General features: G+C 40.1%; 1 protein-coding gene across 9 annotated transcripts in view; it reads right to left on the bottom strand.

Annotated features, from left to right (window-relative positions):
- ARID1B (AT-rich interaction domain 1B) overlaps positions 1–22970 on the bottom strand; it is a 310448-nt gene that overhangs the window by 52803 nt on the left and 234675 nt on the right. For all 9 annotated transcript variants that reach the window (XM_015858267.2, XM_015858262.2, XM_015858265.2 and 6 more), the window contains 2 exons: positions 12882–13061; positions 6102–6429 (listed from right to left, as the gene is read on the bottom strand). In XM_015858267.2, coding sequence (XP_015713753.1) covers positions 6102–6429; positions 12882–13061 — 508 coding nt within the window. The remainder of the gene's footprint in view (positions 1–6101; positions 6430–12881; positions 13062–22970) is intronic.

Here is a 22970-nt window from a genome sequence, read left to right as displayed (position 1 = left end):
ATTTCAAAGGCAACAGATAACGCACCCCAGCATTGGCTCCAATTATGCCTCCCAGTCCTATCTCAGCCTCGTTTACTTTGGGGATTTCACAGTTGGCAGCCTTTCATCTAGAAGTAGCCTGGTTTGAATAAGCAAAGAGACCTGAATGAGTACTTAACCTTCCTGCACTCCACTGCACTTCCCAGCAGAGAACAGCACCTCAGAGTTTAAGGGGAAGAGAGAAAACAATAGAAAATATATGCTCTCTCCAGGGATTAAAGACACGAAGTTTTACTGTAGCACTTCAAGCCTTCCTGCTACATAACTACAGCTTTTTAAAATCACAATTAGAATTTTAAACCTAAAGTATCAAGATCAAAAAGGCTAGACTGGAAAACGCTGCATAGGAGTTGACAGGATCTAGGATGTAAAATACCTGAAAGAGTTTGGTCTTTTATTTATATTATTATTCTTTTTAAAAAATTTATTCGCAATTTCTGCCTCGTTCTTTTTCCTTTTGACATTTTAATGCACCACGTCCATTACTATATTTCCTCACCAGTACCTCCTAGTCCATCAGAAGTGCTGCATTACCCTGCTGCTGGAGAAAATAATATGGAAAAAGTGCTTTGCTGGCACCAGCAACATGGAGTATGAATTATACATACACAGCAGTAGAGAAACGCTGATGGAAGGTTAGTCTCTGTATGCGTGCAAATGTGAATACGCATATGCACACACACAGGCTAAAAAGAAAACATAAAATATGTGTTTTATCTCATTTATGCTAGTTTTAAACGTTTCCCTGTACAACAGAAATCCTCTAATATCATCGTGGCTGTTTCAGATCAGTTTAGGGACAGTTATAGGCAAACTTAACCCATATTCTTTTAACTTCACCATGATGAGGCTGTAGTAGCTACTTTCACTGACCTGAACATGTACTGGGAACTAGTCATTCTCTAGCAAATGTAGACACTATGGGCTTGATTATCAGTTAACAAAGGACAAAACAGCCTATCTTTTTCACTGGAGAAAAAATATTCTTAACTCAATATACTTCATCTGTATATTTACCGGCAACTTAAATATATTAAGATTTCATTTTATAAAAAGATGGATATAAAACCTATTCTCATACACAGCTGCACACACTCCTTATGAGAAAGCCCCAAATACCTCTTCCCTTACGATGCAAGCTCTCTACAGATTGTAGCTAGTATGATCCTAAAGCTTTTGTTCTTCCTGAATTCGGGAGAACAGCTCAAGTCAGAGCCAGTCCTGTGGCTCTGGAAGCCTCAGAGTAGCAGACTCTCCAGGCTTCTATATTTCTAAGGATTTGTCTGGGAAAGCAACAGGTGAACTAAAACTCTGAAAGCTATAAATTTTGCTTCCCTACAGCTACCCTGGAACTTCAGAGTTTTTATGTTTCAGAATCACAGAAAACACACACACGTATGTGTATTGCCTATGATTACTCACCCCTCTGTAACCCACTTTGCTCACATTATGCTGAAACAGCTGCTGAGCAGTTACGACAGAACCACATTTTAAAGTGCCTAGAAATATGTCAAAGCAATGTTACACCATACATTACTACAGAAACTGAACACCATCTCTCAGGTGGCACAGGAAGCAGCAAACAATAATGTAAGTATGTGCCTCAGATTTAGCAGCTTGGAGACCAGGATTTTAAATGGCCGGAGGTTGCAAATATCCAAGCTGAGTCCCAATCCCTCAGTTTAATAAACTATTCTGTCTAAATTGTATCCTCTAAAATCAATGAAATTGAATTCTAAATTTGATCTTAAAAAAAAAATAAAAAAATTGCTTTAATTTACAAAATTGGAATATGCAATCCCAAGAAGCATATTAAGGCAGAGCACACTGAGTTCACAGATACTTCATTCAAAGACAGGATTGCTCCTCTTGTAGGCACATCAAAACTTCATTTAGTTCAGGCACTGGTAACTGATAGCTGCACCAGCAAAAGGTTCATTTACCCATCCAGTTGAATGTGTAAGCTAGTACAGAACTCCCTAAAGCTGCACTGCTGTTTCACAATTATGTTTCTGTATTTCCATATGCAACTGTCACATCGTCAACCGCTAAGAAAACATGCTCTGAATGACACTCCTTGCTGGCGACAGATAGTGAAAATGATGATGACAAGCGTATAGCTCCAAAAATTTCTACTGACTTCAAGTGTTAACCTAATCATTCTCTGAAGTCTGCACTGTTGTAGTAAAACAAAAGCTCGCAGACAGTGAACACAAAGTCCCCAAAAGTTTAAAGATGGGTATCCACAAAGTGAGGAACTCAAAACTGGCTCAAATTTAGTTAAGATATAGGATAATTTTGCTGCCTTTCACATCCCCATTAGCAGGGAAAATGCTATCTTGTTTGCTTAAAATTGCTTATTTTTACTGAAGACTCGCTGTGTTGCAGATCTGTACACACAAAAATATCTATTGCTATAAATACATCTATTGTTGCAAGAACTATAATGTGCTAACAGATGGTATTTTGATACCATCTAGTCTTCAAAGATCTCTACTGAGCCATAACCTCCAGCAGCAGAACCAGCCCTGGTGTTCTGGGCAGTGCTCACATAAGCTAACAAAAGTCTCTCCTTGGAGTTCAGTGGATATATTATGCTTTCAGCATACAGTCCTTATCAGTCAACGTGTGTTGTGACTAAGACAGATACAATATGGAAAACACTACCTTGCAGTTCGTATAGAATGTCTTCTTGAAAAATAAGAATTTAAACACAGTGTATTATTTATTTTGCATTTCCTGATGTAAACTCTTAGCTAGACTGAGCCTAAATATCTTTGGCAGCGTGATGCCACAGATAGTAATGGTTCAACAAAGAGATTTCTGAAAGAAAGACTTCTTTTAGCCTGATAAGCGAAATCTCATTCGGAAATGCTAGCCTGTGTATACTAGTACACTGTAAGATTTTAGGCTACACGAAAGGTATTCTGTAGCTGCAGGAAGTAATCCAAGCTTAACATACAACCGATCTCCTGATGAGGTCAAAGGGTAACTCAAATGGTGTAAACCTACTATCTTCCACAGCTACTGCTTCTATTTTCATGTTTTTATCTTCCCTAATTAAATTGGTGGCAGCCTGCAGAGAATGATACCTTAGGTGCAACCAGTTGACGCACATCTTGATCATTTAGCCCTGGTTAAATAACAGTGATTTTCAGCTCCAGTGAAAGTGATTTCATTCTGATGCATGCCATTTAAATCCATTCTACACAGCTACTTAATGTGGCTTGGCAATGCAGAGGTAAACCAGCTTTCTGTGTCTACATGAGAATCCTGAGTTGGTATAGGATAGATTTGTGGATTAGCAGCTGAAGATAAACTACTTTCCCTTATTGATACTTGGCTACTGATTCAACAGCCTGACCCTGAAAGAGATCACAACCAACTTGTACAGAAATACTGCAGTGTAACCATCACTCAGACACAATCATTTAATCTTCCCCTCAAGTATACATAGATGGGTATGTTTTATGGTAGTAACATCTCATCAGTTTGTGAACTTCACAGCTGAATCTTATCAACAAAAGACATGTTTTTTGGCATATAAAAGTAGACATCTTTCCAATACAAGCAAATAGTATGGTGCAAGTTTTCCCCATTTCACTGATTTTTGCTTTTTAAAGCAAAGAACCAGTAGATTTCTGTTCTAATTTTTTGTTTTGCTTTTCAGTTTTTTACGTGCACATATGTGAACAATGTTATTAATGAAAAAAAAAAGTCACACAAATAAAAGCAGCTATAAAACACTGGCGATTAAAACTTGTCGATAACCATGAAGGCAGCAGTAGGTTGGATATCAGACATTTCCTAGGAAACCAGCAACTGAAGCAACATGAAGATGGTGAAGTCCATGCGTAGCATGTCCAGTTTACATGACCACCTGTCTGTACTGGTCAGGCAGTTGCCTCGAGGGAATCTGAGCATAGTTATCATTGGGATGCTGTGAAGAAAACATGGGGCATCTGCCAGCTCCAGACTGGCTGGAGTAAGCAAACAACATATTGTATAGTGGCCTAAAGCAGAACAAAAACCATCCTCTTCGGATTTACTCAGTATCAGAAATATGGATTGCTGTCAAGTACATTCCTTCCAGAGACAATGGAAGAAGGACTTCCAGGAGCAGCTGATGCCTTTATTGCTTTCTCCCCTACATTTGACTAGAAATCAAGGAGAAAACATTGTATCTACAAGCTTGTGGCATCAGAGGGACTTCACTCAATTTGCAGTTTACAAATAACCCTTTTGCCAGTATTTGCAATAGATATTTGATGACTGCAGTCCACTAACAAGTGATGGATCACTGGAATGGGCATTATGTGATGACATGGCTCATCATGGTGCATTTTTGCCCAGACAAAGCTAGAATCCAAAAACATCTTTACAAAACTGATGTGGGATGAAGATATGAGATAGGTGCAGTGATCTGTTAATTTAGTTTTTGATCAAACACCACACGCTATGCTCAGTGTAAGCTGAATCACAACTGAACACCTTACACTTAGAACAAACCAAGTCTTGTAAAGACGTGTCCTTTTCCTTTCATCATGTGATTATAGAGAACGCTTCCCTGCAGCTAAAGTGATGGCCCATTTATTCCTTCCTGCCTGACCTATCAGTTTGCAGCCTAACAGGCCGTCCAGAAGCAGAGTTCTGTAAACTCGACTAGGCAGATTCACTGAAAGAGCCAACATGAGCCAGAGATACCTTTTGCTTCACAGGTATCTACAGGCGCAGTGTCTGTTTTAAGGGAGCGTGATGCTTACTGAAGAAGAATACGAGGTATGCTCAATTTACTGTTAGCACTTTAGAAGTTTGCTATTGCTTATCAGTGGAAGCCACCTGCCTTCCAAACTTACAAAACAAGAAAGCAACAGATAGGGGCACACATTAGCTTCCTATTCTTGTTTCTACATTGTGTCCTAGAATCACATAAACTCCTGTTTTCCTGTGTCCAAAAACAGCAGCCTTGATTGATAAATCACAGAAACATAAAACGGTTTGAGTTGGAAGGGACCTTTAAGATCATCTAGTTACAATCCTCTGCTATAGGCAGGGATACCTCCCTCTAGACCAGGTTGCTTAGAGCCCCGTCCCATCTGACCTTGAATGCTTACAGGGAGGGGGCATTCATGACCTCTCTGGACAACCTGTTCCAGTGTCTCACCACCCTCAGAGTAAAGAATTTCTAATATCTAGTCTAAATCCATCTTTTCCATTTTAATGCCACTTCTCCTCATGCTGTTGCTACCTCCAAAACTATTAAAAAAACCTTATAAAAAGTCTCTCCTCACCTTTCATGTAGGCCCCCTATGCCAGAACAATGGAACCAGCTTTGTGTAATTCTCAAATGTAATGGAACTTCTCTTAATGGGGGAAAAAAAAAAAAAAGAGATAAAAAATACACCAAGAATTATTTCATTCCAGTGAAATGCGGAAATTACTTCATCTGAAAAATTTCCCAGAAAATATGATTTCACAAGTATTCAGTCATCTTAAGAATAGCCATGGACAGAAAAATGCCTTTGCCAAAATCCATGCACAAGCAGCAACATGCAGTTAATGCTGTGTGAAAGGGAGACCAGAAGCCAGATGGTGGCTCCAATCTCCAGAAGACTAAAAGTATGGGCTCTCTTTTATGGATGCATAAATGGCAGTGACCAACTCCAGGTAACTATAGAGGACATGCTGACCTCTCCCCACCAGAGATCAAATACAAAAACACAGCTCATCAATTTCAGGTTGTTACAGGACTTGTTTTCAACTCCTTATGTCACCATAACCTTGTGGGTTTTCTGTAAGCCCACTGTGCCAAGAACCAACATGGAAGTCGTTGTCATTTTAATTGTCACAGCTGTTTTTTGAGAGGTTAATTCAACTGCACAATAGCATGCTTTCCCTTTGCATTTAAAGAAAAGTGTTCTTCCCATACACCTACTCCTCCCAGAGTTGGGCACAGACAGGACATTTATAAATGCATATGCATACACCTCTACAGCAGTTACTTCAGAAATGGCGAGAAAAACATTGCCATTCATTTCAGCTCCTTTCACCTGGTTGCATACCTGCTTTGAGCGGAGTTTGCAGCAGCCTGCATCACTGCAGCAGCTGCCTCCTGTGCCTTACGGTTCACAGTTGGCATGGGTGGGCCCATCCCAGGGCCTCCCTGCTGAGACATGCCAGGAGAGTTGGGGGTCATGCTGCTCATGTTTCCAGGAAATGGTCTGCTCTGCATCCCAGCTGATGGCATCCGTCCGAGGGGCATGGTACCGCAGGGCTGGCTTGGGCCCTGTCCATGCATCTGGCTGTTGGCATTTATACCCATGCCGGGTCCAGGGCCACTGTAGCTTGTGTTGGGAACGCCACTGTATGTTGGTGGTCTGGAGTAGTTTCCTAAACAAAATGATAAAAAATACAGAGAATAGCATTAAACTTTTGAGCAACTATTTCTATTTAGGAAGATAGTAGATGTAAAAGTTACACATGTGAATTGAAGTGAACCACACAGGACAGCTTCTTCACTGTGAGGACAGGCACGCAACGGAACAAGCAACCCAAAGAGGTTGTTCAGACTTCCTCCTTGATGGCTTTCAAGAGCAGGATAAAGCACGGAGTAACCTGCTCTGATCTTATGTCTGACCCTAATTTGAATACAAGGTTGGCCTAGAAAATCTCCTGAGCGCCCTTCCAGCCTGAATTATCCCATGACCCCGGCTTTCATGTACCCTCAAGCATTTTCTGCTTAATAAACGTCATGGGATAACAGCAACTACAGAACACCACAGCCTCCAGAGGTTTAACAACACAGCACAAAGTAAAAAATGCTTTGTGCAGCAGAGATGTGTGGCTTGTAAGAACCCATTACAAAAGCTCAAGAGAGAACTGTATTTTTGTAATTTCGTGTTCTCATTCTTCATCTTCCTGCAATTTCTGCAATGGGTTATTCTCATTGGATCCTTGCACCTAGTCATTCTGTCCGTTTCTGCCAGAGATACTTCAGATTGACCACTTGCCAAACCCCTAGAAACATTCCCTCTTTCTCCCTACCCTGTTAAGTGCAAAGCCTGGCTCTGCCACCAGGAGGTGGGTTAGCTCACTGTGCACCTCTTCTGGTAAAGGCAGTGTTATAAAAGTAATCATCGATATCTCAAAGCTGATCATATAAGCAGGTACTCCACTATGGAGGATGACATGAAAACCTGCTTGAGCCCAACCTCTATTGTCACAGAAACAAACTTCACCACTCGCAGCAGCAGCTTAAATAATGTGAATACTGACTTTCCTAAGTATTGAAAGCTAAGAAAAAGCAGTGTTTGGCATTCTGCTTTAGAAACAAACTCGAACAGCATGAGAAAGGAAAAAAAAAAAAAAAAAAAGCATAGATATGACTGAAAAGTATTTTAAGAAATGGATTGTATTACACTGCTTCAGTCATCAGTTCTGACTTGTCTTTATTTCCATCTCATCCAGCTTAGTGGAAACACGACCCATTCCCCCCTGCGGGATGCTGCTGAGCAGTTTCCTGAGTGCTCCCAGCTATTCCCACGCTCATGTGAAGGCAGCAGGCAACAGACTTCCTGAGCGTGGAAATCAGCCTCATCTCTCCTCAGGCCGGAGCTACCAGGCAGAGGAGTTGCTGGCATGCAACTCCTGTTTATATTTAAAGTAAATATATGCATTTGGCATTTGAACACACGCATAATTAATTCATACGCTCCTGCTGCTGTGCTTTGGCGAATTCTCCCCTCCTCCCCACCCAGCAACTGACTCACTCTGGTACAAGTTCTTTTCAGCAAAAACATGTGTGACCTATGCTTTCCAAGGAAATAGAACAATACTGCACTTCTGTTTTAGAAACCCAAATTGTGCATGCGGCTTTTTCACAGAAGGATCCCTGATACGTGGTTTAACAGGGATGAAAGGCTTCAGACTCAGCTGTTTGCTGCCTTCAGACCGCCCTGTCATTTCTCCTCCCCCTCCTCCAGGCTCGGAGGCTGCTGCCTACTGACCATTTTCCATTCAGAGAGCCACAGCTCGCAGCCACAGTTTCATCTGCTGAGACCTATTCCAGCCACACCTCCAACCCAGCAGCTGTGCCCAGTAACTGAAGGGCTCACTGGTTTCATGTTCCTCTGCTCAGCGTTAAAACTGCAACACAGAACTCAGACGTTGCTTGTTTTCCAGTTCTCTCTGCAGAAAAAGGGCAATGCAGCAAGATGGAGTGCATGTAGGCTCAAGGACTGCACCCAGCCAGATAGCACACTTATGGACATGCTATTAGAAACACTGCTTCCAAAGTGAAGCAAATTCACTCCCTGCACTAGCAGACCTGATATCCATAATCACTGGGAGCTACTGTCAGTCCCATTTACATAAAGCCAATTTGTTTTGTCAGTTCGGCTCTACAAAGTATGGTTCAGCAGCACACTTGGAGAAGCAAGCACCAATGCTAAATACTATTACTGTTTTGATGCTATTTTGAATTGGGACAAAAAAAATCTCTTCTTTCATGTTTTGGCTTCTTTAGCATAAGCACAACACAGAAAAAAAAAAAAACCAAAAAAAAAAACCAAAAAAAACCAAACCAAAAAAAACCGACAGTGGAATCTTCTCCACAAAAATATGTGGCTGAGTTAAAATAGCTCCTAATCATTCATCTCCAGGGATACACGTCCAAGAGAACAGGGAAGTGCTATTTTCTCAGTGTGGAAAACAAGTTCCAATGTTTTTTCATGTATCCATGTACTTTTTTCCTAAGCGTTTCCTCAATCCCTCAAGTACTCGCTATTCGTATACCTTTCCCTGATCACAAAAAAAGGCAAAATAAAAGCCAAGCGAAATACAAGAGGAATTGCCAGGAATGAGGAGTGCAATCTTATTTCCGTGTTTCTCTAATAGATTAGTAATTTGTTGGCACTGGCTTTGACAGAAAACAGATGGATGCAGCATTAAACACAATGAATGCAGCAGATGCTAGGCCAGCCCACATCAGCTGGACGTGTCAGGCAGCCAAGTCCAAGAGCCCACACTTTTCAAGTGGGTACAGGCCTGGCAGCAGCGGCTGCACAATACCACTGAACAACTCCTCCCCTCCGTATCCAAGGGATTTTTGATTCCAGCTCCCCCCAGGCAGAGCAGAACTGTACCCACAGACATGGTGTCTCAAATCCATTAGAAAAAGAAACAACAATGGTAACTGGAATCAGGGAAAAAAAAAACAAAACCCAACAAGTGTTGCAAGGATGTAATATAAAAAACCTACTAACAACCTGCCAAAGACAGATGTTCATGCTTACTGCTGAACTTCAGTCCATTTTGTCCACGTTTGCTGAACAAAGTGCTCTGATGCCTTGCCATTTCTAAGCAAGCCAAAAAGAAGGAAATGTGAGAACTGCTTGCTAGTTTTATTCTCTGCTTTAGGGACACAGGTCAGATTTGTGGTATTAAAAATATTATCTTAAAGACATTTTAAAATTGTTTACATGTTCACTTAACCATTAAGTCATCCATTAAGTCATCCCCTTCCCCCTTCCCCCCCTTGCAGATACAGATGATTTAAATACATTGTACTGAATTCCTCTGAAACTCTCATTTAGTAGGCATGGTTAGTATTTAATTCTTCACTTCTTCACCCCACATACTGTAGCACAGGTGGGACTGGACTCTTGAGGCCCAGACTCTCAGCACACTTAGGGGATCTCATCCTTAAGGTGCTACCATTTAAAACCTAGACTCCTGAAATCAGGGGAGCAAGACACCAGAGTGCTTCTGCGAAACAAGTTTAATTCCAACGTTAAGGGTTATAAAGCACAAACACTCATCTTTTCTACAAACATGACGGGGTTTAACTTTCTGTGAAGTGTTGGGGTTGGGGTTCAAATGTATTCAGTAGCAGTTCAACTTTCTGTTATACTCAAACAGAAGTGTTACTGCTGAATTCAGTAGGAAAAATTAGGGAATTAGGATGTGTTTCTGACACCTTTTGGTGATTTGCAGCGAGTTTTTCTCTGCCCCAGTCTTAAAAGACCCAACTGAATGCAGCTGACTGTTCTCCAGAGAGAGCGCTTAAGGGCCATTCTGCACTTCCATGCTTGGGTCACAGACCAGAGTTACTTTGTTAGCTCACCAGTTAGATGTTTCCCAAATACAAAACAGAAAGACTGCTTCAAAAACAGCTCCCAAGCTCACTCTCTTTCTCTTTATTCTTGAGGACAGGAAAATGCCAGGGGTTAACAAAAAACTAAAATTACTGTTCTGTGCTGTATGCTCCTGGTTTATATCACAGACATACAGAAATGTGCAGCCAACATCATTTTATATTTTTCTGGGAAATGCTTTCGCAGCATTGCCCCAGGTCCCCAGTACGGAATTGTTTCCTGGACAAATACGTTTTACTCTTACAGATCTGTAAGTGTCACGTAAACATATGAAAAACAAATCAACTATATGCATTCGATGGATCATTCTGCTCCTGCAAACTCTGGGCTAATTCCTCCAGCCCAAAAATACCAGTGTAATCTTTACCACAGCGAGTAGTTCCATTGCAAAGAAAGACACTACTGGCCTTGAGCAAAGGCTTACAGCATTGAGCATGCAGTGAAACATAATATTTAGGCTATGTTTAAACTCCACATGTAAGCTTAATGTCACAGAATAATTCAACAAATACAAAAATGCAAGCGGTCCTGTCCACTGTAGCCACTGCTTAACAATATTCTAGAGGAAGGCTTATGTGAACAAAATGAGAAAAGCAAATGAATCCTTGACAATTACTGTAGTTTAATAATGTAAGAACTAGTTTGCATCCCAGGTGATTTTTAATATATTTGTTATTTCGGCAATAAAAGGCAAATGGAGTAACATTATTATATATTCATCATTGCTGGCATGTAATTGTGCTTTGTAAGACGGTATGTTAAGAGATGCAATTACAGATTACTTTCATAAAAAATGAAAAACGCCATTAAAATCTTAAATCCAAGTAAATACATGACTTTGAAATATCACCATATTCATCCCAGTATGTTATTAATGGTCACATTAGCCCAGTGAAAAAGCAGTATCCTTCTGCTCTATTTGTTACCTGTGGAGCTTAAATACTGCAGGGCGCTAATTTTATCATGACCAGTGCATGGGATCACCAGTACTCTCTGAGAGCTGGCAGAAGAACATGCTTTTCATCCATCACACTATTCAGCAGACCCCTCTGAAATGGCCTGTTAATGACAATGATGCTCATTTTCTTCCTGCCCCTTAAGTTCACTTTTTAATAGCTGTTTCTTCCTGACCGCGACCCATAAAATCATTACATAGGCACTTTCATCTACAGTGAGAGGGAAAGAACTGCTGAACTCAAACAAAAAATAAAGTAGTATTCGGCATGTTACTTAAATGCATTGATTTAGTACAAAAACTTCCCCACTCAATCAGTGTGGATGGCTAATGTTTTACTGCACTTGACACCCACTATTCCCATGGTTTGGAATCTCAGCAGCAGCAGTACAGCTGGAAGTCAGGATAGCACATCATAAATCCACTGGATTTTTACCAGTTAAGCTAGTTGCTCTCTGTGCAGATAAAAATAAGTACTTGGACAGCATTTTATGGCCACAAAATGCTTTTCAAATAAAAGGAAAGCGCCAGTCAACTGGAGTTAGGTAATTAATCTTCACACATGGCTATAAGGCATTACTAGCTCCTTACAGTTAAGGAAAGCAAAGCGGAGAAACGAATCTACTTGCCTAGGCTGAAAGATGGAGTAAAAGGCAGAGCCAAAATTACAAAGCAGGAGATCTTGGCTTGTAGCCCTGTGCTCAGACAACTAAAACAAATGTGACCCAGAGATGAAAAAGAAAGGAACACTGCATAGGGCAGCAAGACTCCCTTCAAACAAACAACAGAACTAGTTCTCAGAAACCCTGGAGACTAAAATAACCATCCTTGCTAGCGTGTGCAAGCCAATGAGCCCTTACAGAATTTCCCACAGCTGGCTCCAATCCTTTCCGAGGATTTTAAGTAAGAAAGCATTAGTAGGAAGTGCTGAAATAGAAGAGCTTATTGATGTATGTTTAAAGAAATACTGTCCTTCATATACTCTGACTTTAAGTTCATTAAACTCCTAAACACATGCATGCTTTATAAAGGTTATCCATTAAAGACAAAACAACAGACAAGTTCAAGGTTGTATGCATTGAATGTCCAGGGGCAGAAACTGTTACTCCTGTTTTTGTTTTAGTTCTCCAACAGTTCTGTCAAATGGCATAATAAAAGGAACCGTCTTTCTCAGTCAGAAAGGTTGGTTAAAATTCACAAACCGTATGCATGAGTGCTCAGTATTATATTCCCACAGTAGCCACTGTATCATTATGCTTGTTAGGAGACTTTAACCCTTGCAGTCACTCTGCAATCTCACACTGGCTTTGGGATTCCAACTAAGAATGTAAGTCCTATTTTGAGATCAGAGTTGTGACCCTTCTTCCATGCACGGCCAAACTCAGCCTCACTGCAGATAACACATCCTTGGCCTCCTGAACAATGATTCTGGCCATCCAACAGATTTTTACTTTCCTTGCCCAATTTATGATCGCTGTTTTTACATGAAAGTGCCAATAATAAAAGCAACCTCTTCCACAAGGTGTAGCTCCACCTCTGAACTAGTTTCATCTGTAATTTTTTTAGAGGAGGACATGTGGGTGTTTGTGTGTGGGTTATCTATGTCTTTTTTATTTCAAGAAGTCACATACCTGTCTATTTGCTTATTTACATATGCAATACATATACATCTTTAAATTTACATATATATACATGGCTGTGTATATATATAGATGTATTAACAAGAATTTTACCTTGTGGTCCATACTGGCTCATCTGAGGCCCATAAGTACCACTTGAATTACTCTGCTGAAAGCTACCAATTCCAGGATGCACTTGGCCACCAGGTGAGGGGTGTGGTGACATGGAAGGTCCAGTTTGTTGAGGTCCATACTGTGACATTTGGGGGTTCCTCTGTATGCCTGCCATAAAACCTGAAGGGAAAAAAAGCATCAAAGGAAAATTTATATACAGATTACTGTTCTTTATTTAAGAAATCTCTGACATTCAACATAAAAACCAACCAACCCCCAAAAAAACACAAACAAACAAAAAACACCAAAACTTCCTTATCTTTTTGCATACTAAAGATACCTGGAAAACTGGTATTGTTCACATAAGAGAAGTAAAGGCACCTTAAAGTCAGCAAAGCTGTCTCAGAATCCACCACCTGCATAGAAGGTTCACAGGCTTTCACTTGGAAAAGAAAGATGGGGAGTCATGCTTAGTTAAAATGGCCGCTGATTTTAAAACTAAAATGATCCTTAGAAAAAAAACATTAATGGCAATCATCTGGACTAACTAAAAAATAGTCATGAATTTGCCTGATGATGGACTGTAGAAGTATTACGACTTCCAAAATTATATGTTGCTACTAAAACGTACACATTTGGCATATAAAAGCCCACTGTAAATACTCCTATAGTCTGCACACTCTCAGGAGCTTGAATTTCCCTTTATGCTTAGACTAGCCAAACAAGCCAGAGACAAAAAAAGGTCACTTTGGTCCTCATCTGTGCTCTGGGTCCTTCTATCACTCTGTCACCAGTACGTCTGTGCTGACTTCTCTCTTTTTCCCCTTTCATACATGTATTAATTAATCTCAATTTAACTTAAGGTTCAAAAGCTGCAGCAAGAGATCTAGTAAAATGCTATAAAATTTGGAGGCTTCATATAAAGAAATAGAACCAAGCCTATTAAATGGGAGGTAGAAGAAAGGTTTTATGTTTGTTTTTTTTTTTTTTGTTAATTTTTTTTCTTTTTTAAGCTTTCATTAAATGAGAATAATGCTGCAAAATCCTGCCCACTAACCACATACAGAGGGATGCTGGTTTTGTAATACTTTGCTCTGAGATGTTTTAGTACTGCTTTCAGTGCTGAAGAAGATGTACTAGAAAGACAGCAAATTATTTTCTGATTTGAGAAAGACTGTTTTCTGTTCTCTACACACATTAAATTTCATCTATTACCGTGGAGCAAAACCTGGCTATACTGAGGGACAATATGGAGGCTGCAGGTGGCACCACAACAGCCTCCTGACAGTGGGTGCAGCAGCCAGCAGCTCACCCTTGCCTGGGGATGCGCGAGATATGACGCACTGCTGCCAGGCAGGAAAATGTGCAGGAGCAAATCTGCCTTTTGGCAGCCTCCTGGCTTGTCCAGGCATGCAGCTTTGTGACTGTGGAGGGCTGAAATGCATTTTTCCCAATTTCTCCACATTGCCTCTTCCCTGTATGTAAACCAGCAGCAAAGCGCTTTATGAATGGGAATAGACAGTTGTACAAATGAAAAGCAGTGAGTGCATGACTAGGAATCAGGCTTTGACTCCAAAGAAATATAAAAAGCTTTTGAGCCCTCAATAAATCTTTGATCCGTAATGTATTTCTCTATCCGCCAAAACCCCATCGAAGAGACAATAAGCTCAATGCAGTAGGTTGTAAAGAAAAAAACAAGCACTAAGATGGTCTCACACTCCCTGGTTCCCAGTTCTTTCAAACTATAAACAGTTCAGCCCATAACATCCTAAAACTCTAACTGTAAGTTTTAGCAGAATATGCACAGAGTTATCCTGACCCTTGTGGGGGCTTTAAGGCAGCTGACTTGATCAGACTAGAACTATTAAGTCCTTGCTTGACACCTGCTCTGGAGGAAGCCCGACCGCATGCACTGGGATGCAGCAAGCTGAGTAACTGAATGAGGAATGGTAGCTCAAGATCTAGCAGATATTGGCTGGGAAACCCAACCTGGTGCAAGAAAAGCTCATAAGAAATTCTCCATTTAGCTAGATTTTGAGACAGACCCCTCTATTTTTAAACTAGTTCCACTCTCACACAAATCTTATTACAAAGTCTCTGTCTGCTTCTGACAGTACTGTAACTAATTTAAAAACCTAATACAATCGTACATCTGTGTGAAATAAATGCTTGCATTCCAGACACACACATTCACCCATATATATCACACTCGTGGGATCCATTTAAATGAAACATTTTGTACCGGTCACACTAAGTTTTTTATTGCAAAGATGGCAAACTCAGTCCTGCATCTAGTGAGAAGTGAGGGTCTTCCGTTCATCATGGGCCTTTTAATCTCTAGACAACTCTGCAAACATTGTTCTAGACACAAAGAGTTTTCAGCCCGTTTTTTATCACAGGCAGTACTTTCCTTAACACCACAAAGGTAGATGACATGTTAACAAGCCACTGCTTGCATGAGTTGTAATGATTTCCAGTCATGATGCTGAGGAATTGCTGGTTATTGAGTCTAGTAGAGAACATGGACAACAGTTTTGGCCCGATCTGCTGCTGTCAGAGCAGCTCCTAAGCGGACTGGAGCAAGAAGTGAAACAAATATTTCCACCCAAATGATCCCTTCTTCAGGAAGTTTCTTATCTGTTTCTGATGCTGTGGTGATGAACTGTCTGGCCATGTGCACAGTCGTGAATAAAACATGCCAGGACCATTCCCTGGCATAGAGCGGTGTGGGACACTTGTGTTCATCCAGCTAACCCTTCCTACTCAGTCTTGGCAATCTTACCCACATCTCTTGTAGCATTCCCTTGTGCTGCCTCATCCATGCCTCGGCTGTGGCTCTTGGAGCGCTCATCAGCACTGGACAAAACCGTGCCCTGGACCATGCCAGAAATTACACAGTGAAGATAACTGCGTGACAGTAGCTGAACTCAGCTTCTGACTTCAGTTTACACAGATGTTACAACAGACGTGCAGCAGGTAAGCTCTGGGTCTTGGCTTAACTCAAGAACAGAACAGACTGCTTAATAGCTTCTGACATGAAGCACCAATGCCATCACCCCAAAGGGTGTCAGATTGCTCCCAAATAATGTTGGCTTTGCCATATCCTAAGCATGAACAAAAATTAAGGAAGAAGGAAGTCTGATATGCAGGAAGAATATCTGTGCCATACTATCTTCTATTATTGTCTGTATGGTGTGTTGAAACATAGCTTTAAAATAGGATATGTTCCAACTTCTTTCCAGAAAGGAGTCATTTCAACTACAGCTGTGATATGGAGAAGGTGGTGAGATCAGGTCTCAATGTGATGGAAATTCCCTTAAAACAAAGATGAGTTTAACCTTATCTATCTCAGTGAGAGCAGCTTGCATCTTTCAGAGATCAGTGCGTAAGTCTGAAGTGCTTCAAGCATTTGCAGAACGTTCAGATGCCTTAGAGAGGAAGAGGTTTCCTTGTCAAGACATTAACATGCTTTCATCAGAAAGAGAAAACAACATCAATTCTATAAATTTGATCAGAAACGAAAGGGAGCAGCTGGCATGCATTCATTTTTCTTTATTTACACACATTTTCCCCAGTGTTCAACTTCATTTTATAACCGATACAAACAGAAATAAATTTTCTTTCCAGAAAATTAGATGTAAGATAAAGCTTGCTTTTGTAAAAAAGGGAAGTAGGATTGCATTAGAAATGCACTGGAGTAAAGACAGTGGAATGATTAAACAGCCAGTCTGCATCTGACATGTCAGCCCCTATGACAACAGGGTGGTTTTTAGTTGTTGCTTTTTTTCTAAATAAATTGCTAGGAAACAGCCGTGAGTTAAGACTTTAAAAATTGCAATGACAACATGCTCATCACTGAACAAACCTACACCCTTCCTCTAATATTAGTGATAAAAGAGGTACAGATGATGCTTTACTTGCCATCACAACAAGAGATTACTTACTGAGAAAACACTTGAGTGGAATTCAGCAAACTAAGCTATTTCAGGAATAGATGAATATACTGAGCCTTCCAAAAGTACTCTTGTGTTTTTGCTATTTTTGTACTATATTTATACAGCTGAAGAATGATCTCTTTTATTGAAACCCAATTGAAATTGTAACATCATCTTCATACATTTTTTTAGTGACAGTAGCATACTATTAACAATTAGCTCACTACTACAACGACCACGTGCTCCCACATTCCAACACAGCACACACGCAAATATTCCAAAAAGTCTGGCGGCATCATATTTTTTTTCTTTTGTAGCAAAACACGGGGATATAATACAAAATAAGTAACAATTATTCTATCTGTGATGAAAGTGTTTTTTCTCCCTTGATAAAAAGCCAAACATGAACTTCCCATTGTAACTTATATTACTAACACCTTACAGCTAATGTAACATATGATGCCTTTGTAAAACACCTAAAATCTTGGTTTTTTTCCTTATGCATACACTTACTTAAAAGAGAATCACGAACCAAAGCTCTCAATTCCATCTGCACAATGACCAATACAAAAAATTTGCTGAATATTATCTCTTTACCTTTAACCACAATAAAACCCTACACAATGTGCTGGCTGATGCTGTAAAGTCTGAAACGCATTCTCCCGATATTTTCATCTTGGTTTGAATATGAAAAAACCCTTCCAGGAAAGCAGGAGCTCAAATACAAAGGGAGTGACTGCAAAGTAAGGAGTTATTGCATATCAGCTGATAGACAGTAACTATCTACTGGAACACACTTAACCCACAGTCGATGAGAGGTCTTTTGATTTAGCCAGGAGTACTTCATTGATTTTTATGAATGAATCAAACCTGAAAACACGCAGAACACTTAATCATTTTAAGCTCAAAAAAAAATTTGGTGTTTACAGCAACAGCAGGTCATCATTAAATTACACATTTGATAAATAAAAGATAAGAAAAGATACAACTTGCCGTGGTACTTTACAAAACAAAAAAAAGAGCTTATGTGAGGAAAAAATACACCAGGCTAATGGTCTTTTTAGAAAGGAATGGCTGGTGGAAGAGTATTGGACCAAAAAAACCATTCAGCAATTCTTCAGGGTAGGGAACAGGAAAGCTCCTCTTGTTCAAGGGCAGACTCTAAAGAAGGAGCTAGACCTGCTTATCACTCTGGAAATCATGGAGTGAGAAAAGAAGAAACACGTATGTATTTTCCATTCGTCAATATTCCTACAAGACAGCTCAAAAGAACTAAGTGTAAAAAGAAAGCTGTTTTTTGCTATCTATGAGGAAAAACTTTCAGGAAGAGTAAGGAAGAAATCTCACAAATTTCTGATGTTTGACATGTTAACAAGGTACAGTCCAGTACCCTGGAGAAAAAGAGAGTAAATGTTTGCACACCCATGACATAGTTTCTGGTAGACATTCCTTCCTCAGGCAGCCATATGGGTTGAATTCACTATCCCAGGACTTCCATCAGAGACTACAACAGAATTGAGATGATCTAAAGCAGTAACTACTAACTGCAGATTGTCCGTAGATAAACAACTCTACATTGAAACTTAGGAGGGAGCTGAACAAACAAGAAAGACTCTTCAGTGCAATGAATAAAATAAAATGCAACAAGCTGTCAACAAGGCAAGATGTTCAGGAATACACACCTAGCTTGAAACACCTTAACATGCCCACCTCAAATGGCACCCCAGCTGTGGAGGTCTTTGGACTGGTGAACCACGTCTGGGTTAGCACTCAGACAAACAGGTCCACACCTGAGAACACCATCACGAAACTTCCAATGGGGTATATTTCAAACACTAACAAAGAGTTTCAGTAACAAAAAGAATTTGTTACAAAGATACCAGGACCCTGAATACAAAACCAGTTGTCTGCACAAACAGATGATGGCACCGCTATGAGTGAGTGGTCACTGGAACAGACACAGTGAGGGACACTTAGACAACAGAAAAAAAATCCAAGCAGTAAAAAGTCGTATTCCAGCCTAAACAAATAACAGCAATGAAAAAGCCGGAAAAGGTTTGACCAGTGTACCAGAATTCAGTAAATCCAGTGTAATCACGTGGATGGCATAACTGGCTTCCAGAGCAAGCAGGTAAAAAATTTCTTCACATTAAAGACGAGATACTTTTCTCAGCTCTTATTCTCCCTTTCTTGAAGACAGCCTTATTAAAACAAGGTACTAGCAACACCACATATGAAACCTACACTTGTCGTGCCTGGAACCTACTGCTTAGTAACGTGCACAATGGGGTGAGATTAGCTTGTGCAGTGGAACCTCATTTAGATGATGTAAATACTAATTCTCAGTATTTCTGTCCTGTTAATAGGCTGATTAAAAAAACCAACAACGATAAAACACCTTCACAAACAGATGGCAAACAAGACTTTTATCCCATTTAGCACAGCTAAGTTACAGCATGCCACCAATAAAATATCTTTGGATGGCTCTGGTATGGGACTGTTAGCCAAGTTCCAAGCAGCAACACTGACATGGGTAATACACAGGTAATGACTACATTGCTCCTCTGCTAGTACCCCAGCTACTGAGTGAACACTTCTGGTGGAGAGCAACTCATTCAACTGAAGGGCAGCAGTATTAAAGAATGCAAACAGACACCGACACAGGAGAAATTTCAGTACTTATTCTTTAGCCTCGAACAACAAGGCTAACAATTTTCTTGATTGTTTGTTGTTCTATTTTCATAAAAGCTAGAAAAGATTTTAAAATCCTCACATCTTTCCCCCATCACAACCTATTTTATAAAGAATCCCAAACGTCTTTTCATTGCAATGTCCTGATTTACTGTGAACAAAATCTTGATTTCCACACTGAGTAGTTTGAGTAGTTTCTTCAGGAAACAACTTCTTTCCCTTCTCATAAAAACATCTGAAGTTCTCTGGACCAGAACAGCTACGTGGCTTCTCTATGGTACCTGGACACATTGGGATCAGCCAGTATCTGCAGAATGACTGCCACGTTTCTTCTCAGCTATTCCTCAAAGATGGTTATTTTCCGTACATATTATGGAAAGCATCACTTTAGCAAAATCACAGCTTCCCGCAAAGAGTACTGGGGTTATTTCTCCTTTTCACCGAAGGACTGATATTCTATTTAAGAAAAAGCACTGGCTTGGCTTTACTTACTTTTTAAAAATTTCTTATTATGCCATACTATCTATCTCACAGTCTCTTTACTGTTTATTTGTCTGACTGCTTCTCTTTACAATGCGAATAGCTTTGGGGAAGATGGAAACTAATGACCTAGCTAAGGTTTTAACCCAGACCCCCTAGTGTTTTACCAGCTGTGCTATTAGGTTAACTGGCTGAATCTCTCCCCTCTCGCTCTCTGATATTACAAAACCCTCTCTATGTATAGCATGCAATAATTTTTAAATTATTCCCACCCCTAAACCTCCCTCGGCTACTGCCTAACCTTGGAATGCATATAATCTATTACTGATAAATTAGAATCTGGGGAAGAATCAGACGGATTACCCATATGGTAGCTAGAGAAGAAACATCTAACCTTTCCTAATGCAAACCTTGCCTAATGTTCTCTGATGTAAATTTTAAGTGCAGAGAAGGAAATACATTTGTGGAGGAGTTGATAAACAGAGCAAAGACACATTGCTCATCTACTATCTTACACATAATTTATTACTGAAGTACGTCTTCTGCAAGATGCTTTTACTATGGTGCTTGGAAACTCAGGGTAATCGTGAACTGCAGTACAAAAGCACCACCCTTCCAGCTCCTCCTCCATCCCCATCTGGACTTGAAGCAAATCCTCAGTTTCATTGGGTAGCTTGGGCTGCTGGAATTAATCTGAGCAGCAACGTGAAAAACCTGAGGAGCCTGCCTGCTTTGTACAATCAACATTTGTCTAAGTTTCCCTAATAACATGCATGCTTATGAAAATCACGGAGGAGAGCAAAGAAGGAACAGCATTTTTCAATGTGTAATGCGCAAGGCCTGCAGGCTTAATGGTCTAAATTTCAGGTTTGAAAAATTTAACCTCCCCTGAGACTCCTGTTCAAAGGTTCCACAGCTCAACTCAGATCTTCCTTTTTGTGAAGTAAATACACTGAATACCACGGGATATATAGGGATGCTGTGGACAGAACTAAAATATACACAATGTCTCATTTCTGTCTTGTATGCTAGTAAAATAAATCATAATATTTTTCAAAAATACAAAATCAGCATGTTGTCCTCAGTCCCAAATGTCTTTGTCTCAGTTTTATTTTACCATGAGTTATGATTCAACTGATTCTTCCCTGCCTTGATTTGCAGCTGTTCCCTGATGAGTGTTTATTCTGCAGCCTTTTGGGATCCTTTGGGATGGAAAGAACTATCTAGTTCTAGCTATTAATACACACATTACTATATAGATTTCATCTCACTGCCCTACATGTGAACTTTAAAAGGCATAAAGGACCTTAGATCAGAAGTTCTTTATTTTTAGAGAAGCTTCATAAAAAGGTTAACTTAGTTGCTGAGGGAGCAGAGCGTCCTTGAAGTGATGACGCCATTGAGCAGCCTGAGCTTGGAATTTATATGCTGTGATGGGAAGCTGTCCCTGGGACAGGGACTGCACTCACAACTTCACAGCGAACCTGGTGACTGGAACATTGAGTGACACTTTGTCAAGTTCTCCATCAATGACTGCTTGCAGCTTATTTCAGTCCCTAAGCCCAGAGGCAGGGAATCTGAACTCTATCAAATGAAGTCAGTGGAAACTTTTCTATTGAGAAGTCTCTGTGCCAGCAACTGCATAAACTCCCTCAGAATGATTCAATTCTACTCCCTAAACTCAAAAAGAGAATCTCCAATTTAGTTTAAAAAATGAAATAAAGATCATCTCCAAGTATAACAAGATTTAACATCAGCAAGAAGAAAGCAATGACCAGCTGCTAGTATACAAAATTTACTTCAGAGACCTGACTCCAGGTTTTGATTGTACAGATATTATCTCCTTCGAATACTACTTCTGCAGTTTTGCTTTCTCCCAGAGTGGCTTATCACATGTAAATCATACCCATCCTCTTGCAGCTTTTCGTGCAGATGGCCAACGCTGCTGCATATTTAGTGCACGCCACAACTAATCAGATCAACCCCAAGCTGACTCTGGCTGGTGTATGCCTGAAATCCAAGTATAGACTACAACCAACATCCTCAAATGGCAAGTGATTCCTTTAAGAATTAACCTAGTTTGGCACATATATATAACTTGTATAATTTCAAATACTTTCCAAGCAAGAAATGTGTGCCTTCCTCCAGTGCACGCTAGACAAACTGGCACTAAACTATTCTCTCCCACAGCTCACTGTGAGAATCAGTAACCTTTTATTTGAAAGATCTCCATTAGTCATCGTAAGGCAGATGTATTGTAAGCTTTCTGCTGCACGATGGCACAGTACATTAAAACAGGTACAAAAATGGGGCTCCTGGGTGCTACTGCAACAAAAATAGCAAGGAAGAATTGTGTGTTTACAGTAAAAACAAACAAACAAACAAAACCACCAAACCCTGCTCATCAGACCAACACAACTTTTTGAATCAAAGGAAAATTAAATGACATTTTTATATCCAACTTAAGGCATCAATGTTTACAATCAAACTAAAAAATAAAGAACAGCAGTAAAAACAAACAAAAAAACAAAAAAAAAACAACTATGATGGCCAGATCTTTTTGAAGACTGTTGGTAAATTTATTGCTCACTGAACTGAGAATGTAACTTTTTGAGACACTGAAACTCACGGCTCAGTGAGTGGCCTTCAGAGAGAGATCTATTCTGTATGTTTCTGTGCACCCCTTAGCAGAAGTGGGGATGGGAGTACTGATTTGGCCTGTCACGTCATTTGTAATTAAAGAGATGTTTTACACAGCTAACCTTGTAATGAAATAATTCCTTCTAAAGATGTGTGACAGCTTCAACTGCAGCCTGCTTTTCCTCCTAACGTGAAGCACTCTTCTGGCTGTTCAGGGCACAATTCTCCTAGCTCTAGTTTTTTGGGCACGAGATTTTCTCCCAGTCTGCCAGAATGTTCCTGCATACCAGCTGGAACTCGGCTTCCCTGCGCTGACCCACTTGGAGAACACTACGTGCAAAAA

Source organism: Coturnix japonica, chromosome 3, assembly GCF_001577835.2.
Source record: "Coturnix japonica isolate 7356 chromosome 3, Coturnix japonica 2.1, whole genome shotgun sequence".
Taxonomy (NCBI): domain Eukaryota; kingdom Metazoa; phylum Chordata; class Aves; order Galliformes; family Phasianidae; genus Coturnix; species Coturnix japonica.
Note: the sequence above shows the minus strand (reverse complement) of the source record. Positions and strands in the feature narration are given on the sequence as shown.